Raw genomic sequence first — 4,029 nt, 5'->3', positions numbered from 1 at the left:
GTCGACTACAGCCGGTGGATCAGGAGGAGTGTCGGCTACAGCCAGTGGATCAGGAGGAGTATGAGCTACAGCCGGTGGATCAGGAGGAGTGTCGCCTACAGCCGGTGGATCAGGAGGAGTGTCGGCTACAGCCGGTGGATCAGGAGGAGTGTCGGCTACAGCCGGTGGATCAGGAGGAGTGTCGGCTACAGACGGTGGATCAGGAGGAGTGTCGGCTACAGCCGGTGGATCAGGAGGAGTGTTGGCTACAGCCGGTGGATCAGGAGGAGTGTCGGCTACAGCCGGTGGATTAGGAGGAGTGTCGGCTACAGCCGGTGGATTAGGAGGAGTGTCGGCTACAGCCGGTGGATTAGGAATAGTGTCGGCTACAGCCGGTGGATCAGGAGGAGTGTCGGCTACAGCCGGTGGATTAGGAGGAGTGTCGGCTACAGCCGGTGGATTAGGAGGAGTGTCGGCTACAGCCGGTGGATTAGGAGGAGTGTCGGCTACAGCCGGTGGATTAGGAATAGTGTCGGCTACAGCCGGTGGATCAGGAGGAGTGTCGGCTACAGACGGTGGATCAGGAGGAGTGTCGGCTACAGCCGGTGGATCAGGAGGAGTGTCAGCTACAGCCGGTGGATCAGGAGTGTCGGCTACAGCCGGTGGATCAGGAGGAGTGTCGGCTACAGCCAGTGGATCAGGAGGAGTGTCGGCTACAGCCAGTGGATCAGGAGGAGTGTCTGCTACAGACGGTGGATCAGGAGGAGTGTTGGCTACAGCCGGTGGATCAGGAGGAGTATGGGCTACAGCCGGTGGATTAGGAGGAGTGTCGGCTACAGCCAGTGGATTAGGAGGAGTGTCGGCTACAGCCGGTGGATTAGGAGGAGTGTCGGCTACAGCCGGTGGATTAGGAGGAGTGTCGGCTACAGCCGGTGGATTAGGAATAGTGTCGGCTACAGCCGGTGGATCAGGAGGAGTGTCGGCTACAGACGGTGGATCAGGAGGAGTGTCGGCTACAGCCGGTGGATCAGGAGGAGTGTCAGCTACAGCCGGTGGATCAGGAGTGTCGGCTACAGCCGGTGGATCAGGAGGAGTGTCGGCTACAGCCAGTGGATCAGGAGGAGTGTCGGCTACAGCCAGTGGATCAGGAGGAGTGTCTGCTACAGACGGTGGATCAGGAGGAGTGTTGGCTACAGCCGGTGGATCAGGAGGAGTATGGGCTACAGCCGGTGGATTAGGAGGAGTGTGGGCTACAGCCGGTGGATTAGGAGGAGTGTGGGCTACAGTCGGTGGATTAGGAGGAGTGTCGGCTACAGCCGGTGGATTAGGAGGAGTATGGGCTACAGCCGGTGGATTAGGAGGAGTGTGGGCTACAGTCGGTGGATTAGGAGGAGTGTCGGCTACAGCCGGTGGATTAGGAGGAGTATGGGCTACAGCCGGTGGATTAGGAGGAGTGTGGGCTACAGTCGGTGGATTAGGAGGAGTGTCGGCTACAGACGGTGGATTAGGAGGATTATGGGCTACAGCCGGTGGATTAGGAGGAGTGTCGGCTACAGCCGGTGGATTAGGAGGAGTGTCGGCTACAGCCGGTGGATTAGGAGGAGTGTCGGCTACAGCCGGTGGATTAGGAATAGTGTCGGCTACAGCCGGTGGATCAGGAGGAGTGTCGGCTACAGACGGTGGATCAGGAGGAGTGTCGGCTACAGCCGGTGGATCAGGAGGAGTGTCAGCTACAGCCGGTGGATCAGGAGTGTCGGCTACAGCCGGTGGATCAGGAGGAGTGTCGGCTACAGCCAGTGGATCAGGAGGAGTGTCGGCTACAGCCAGTGGATCAGGAGGAGTGTCTGCTACAGACGGTGGATCAGGAGGAGTGTTGGCTACAGCCGGTGGATCAGGAGGAGTATGGGCTACAGCCGGTGGATTAGGAGGAGTGTGGGCTACAGCCGGTGGATTAGGAGGAGTGTGGGCTACAGTCGGTGGATTAGGAGGAGTGTCGGCTACAGCCGGTGGATTAGGAGGAGTATGGGCTACAGCCGGTGGATTAGGAGGAGTGTGGGCTACAGTCGGTGGATTAGGAGGAGTGTCGGCTACAGCCGGTGGATTAGGAGGAGTATGGGCTACAGCCGGTGGATTAGGAGGAGTGTGGGCTACAGTCGGTGGATTAGGAGGAGTGTCGGCTACAGACGGTGGATTAGGAGGAGTGTCGGCTACAGCTGGAGATGGTCTGAAGGGAGGGCGGCATAAACCAGCACAAAGTCGAATGGTTTTGACTTTGGTGACTTTTTTACGCCATTGACTTCTATGGTTGTGAGAGGAAGCACCAGGGTTTGGAGGTTGTCACCCAGCTTTCCTGGAGTCCTGAATGGGTATCTGTAACAGGAGATCTGGCTCTCTCTGACAGGGACCCAGAGCCTGATCTCTGGTCCCCGCAGCGCCACGTGCCTCCGCCGCAGCCCTCGCTTTCATCATAGAAGGTGATGACAGCGCTCAGGACCCCCACACTGTAACCTTATACCGGCTCTGGGGAGGGCAGGGTACTGGGGGGCAGGAAGGCGAGCCGGCTGTGATGGATGATGTCTCGGGGGGCAGCTCTGTGTCACCTCCTCCGGGAAGGAGGGCGTCTGCAGCAAAATGCTATCAGCAAAACGTATCAACCGCTGCTGTATCCAAGCTTGTCGTGATCCTGTCTACTGGGCCAATGTATATAAAGCCCTATTACACCAACAGATCTGACGACAGATTATCTGCCAAAGATTTGAAGCCAAACCCAGGAGTGGATTTGAAAAGAGAAGAAATCCAGTCTTTCCTTTATGACCTGTTCTCTGATTATAGTCTGTTCCTGGGTTTGGCTTCAAATCTTTGGCAGATAATCTGTCGTCAGATCTGTTGGTGTAATAGGGCTTTAAGTTTATCATGTCTGATGCTGTCTGCCAAGTTGCTGTATCTAAGCCTGGTATGTGTGGTACTGTCAGCTGCGCAGCTGTAAATAAGGCTATCATGTGTGACACCCTTTGCCAAGCCACTGTATCTAAGCCTGTGGCATGTGATACTGTCTGCTGAGCTGCTGTATCTAAGCTTATCATGTGTGACACTCCTTTCTGGGCTGCTCTATCTAAGCCTGCCATGTGTGACACCCATTGCTGAGCCACTGTATCTAAGCTTGTGGTGTGTGATACTGTCTGCTGTATCTAAGCCTGCCACATGTGATACTGCATGCTGAGCTGCTGTACCTAAGCCTGCCATGTGTGACACCCTTTCCTGAGCTGCTGTACCTAAGCCTGCCATTTGTGACACCCTTTGCTGAGCCACTGTATCTAAGTCTGTGGCGTGATACTTTCTGATGAGCTGCTGTATCTAAGCCTGTCTTGTGACACCCTTTTCTGAGCCACTGTATCTAAGCCTGTGGCATATGCTACTTTCTGCTCAGCTGCTGTATCTAAGCCTGTAGCGTGTGATACTGTCTCCTGAGCTGCTCCGTGTTACCACCCCAGGAAAGGAGGCAACGAACAGGCACCCACAGCAAAGTACATTTATCTCCACTGTATCTAAGCCGGTGTGATACTGACTGCAGAGCTAGGTATCTTATCCTACTGCACGAGATAGCATGGGCTGAGCGGCTGCCACTGTAATGAGTCCCAGCCGCAGCCGCCTCCCCCGGGAGCCGCTAATGAGGTCAGCAGCCAGCACAATGCGCTGTAGGCTGTAATAATCATGTTATTATAATGTAATGGGTTATATGACACGTCAGGCGCTGGCAGCATCCGTGTGATCGCCCCCAGCAGGCCGCCATGACATGTGGAACCTGTTACCAGGATTAGGCCCATTAGGATGAAGTCATGTGAGTCAGGACCGGCTCCTCACAATGGGGACTGACACCTAATGTGGTTATACCGTCCATAATCAGCACCATATTATATTCACTACGACAACCATCACATGACTGACAACACACCGCAATCTATCACAACTGCCCATATTACATATATAATATTATACCGGGAGTATCTGTATTACATGTGTGATATTATACTGGGAGTATCTGTATTACAT

The 4,029-nt window shown here is 54.9% G+C and overlaps 1 protein-coding gene across 1 annotated transcript; it reads right to left on the bottom strand.

Annotated features, from left to right (window-relative positions):
- Positions 1 to 305: 305 nt before the first annotated feature.
- LOC138767446 (uncharacterized) lies at positions 306 to 2,445 on the bottom strand. Its single transcript, XM_069944948.1, has 3 exons — positions 2,321 to 2,445; positions 400 to 2,203; positions 306 to 335 (listed from the first exon to the last, which is right to left on the bottom strand). The coding sequence occupies exons 1-3, from the start codon at positions 2,443 to 2,445 to the stop codon at positions 306 to 308; spliced, it is 1,959 nt and encodes a 652-aa protein (XP_069801049.1).
- Positions 2,446 to 4,029: the final 1,584 nt, after the last annotated feature.

Source organism: Dendropsophus ebraccatus, chromosome 11 (genome assembly GCF_027789765.1).
Source record: "Dendropsophus ebraccatus isolate aDenEbr1 chromosome 11, aDenEbr1.pat, whole genome shotgun sequence".
Lineage (NCBI taxonomy): Eukaryota > Metazoa > Chordata > Amphibia > Anura > Hylidae > Dendropsophus > Dendropsophus ebraccatus.
Note: the sequence above shows the minus strand (reverse complement) of the source record. Positions and strands in the feature narration are given on the sequence as shown.

What these genes read in the sequence shown, in the direction of transcription:
- LOC138767446 (XM_069944948.1), bottom strand. Translation starts at nt 2,445, where the DNA reads ATGAAAGCGAGGGCTGCGGCGGAGGCACGTGGCGCTGCGGGGACCAGA. An exon ending in CAGGACTCCAGGAAAGCTGG is followed by an intron (nt 2,204 to 2,320) that starts GTGACAACCTCC and finishes CCCTCCCTTCAG; the next exon opens with ACCATCTCCAGCTGTAGCCG. An exon ending in CTCCTCCTAATCCACCGGCT is followed by an intron (nt 336 to 399) that starts GTAGCCGACACT and finishes CACCGGCTGTAG; the next exon opens with CCGACACTCCTCCTAATCCA.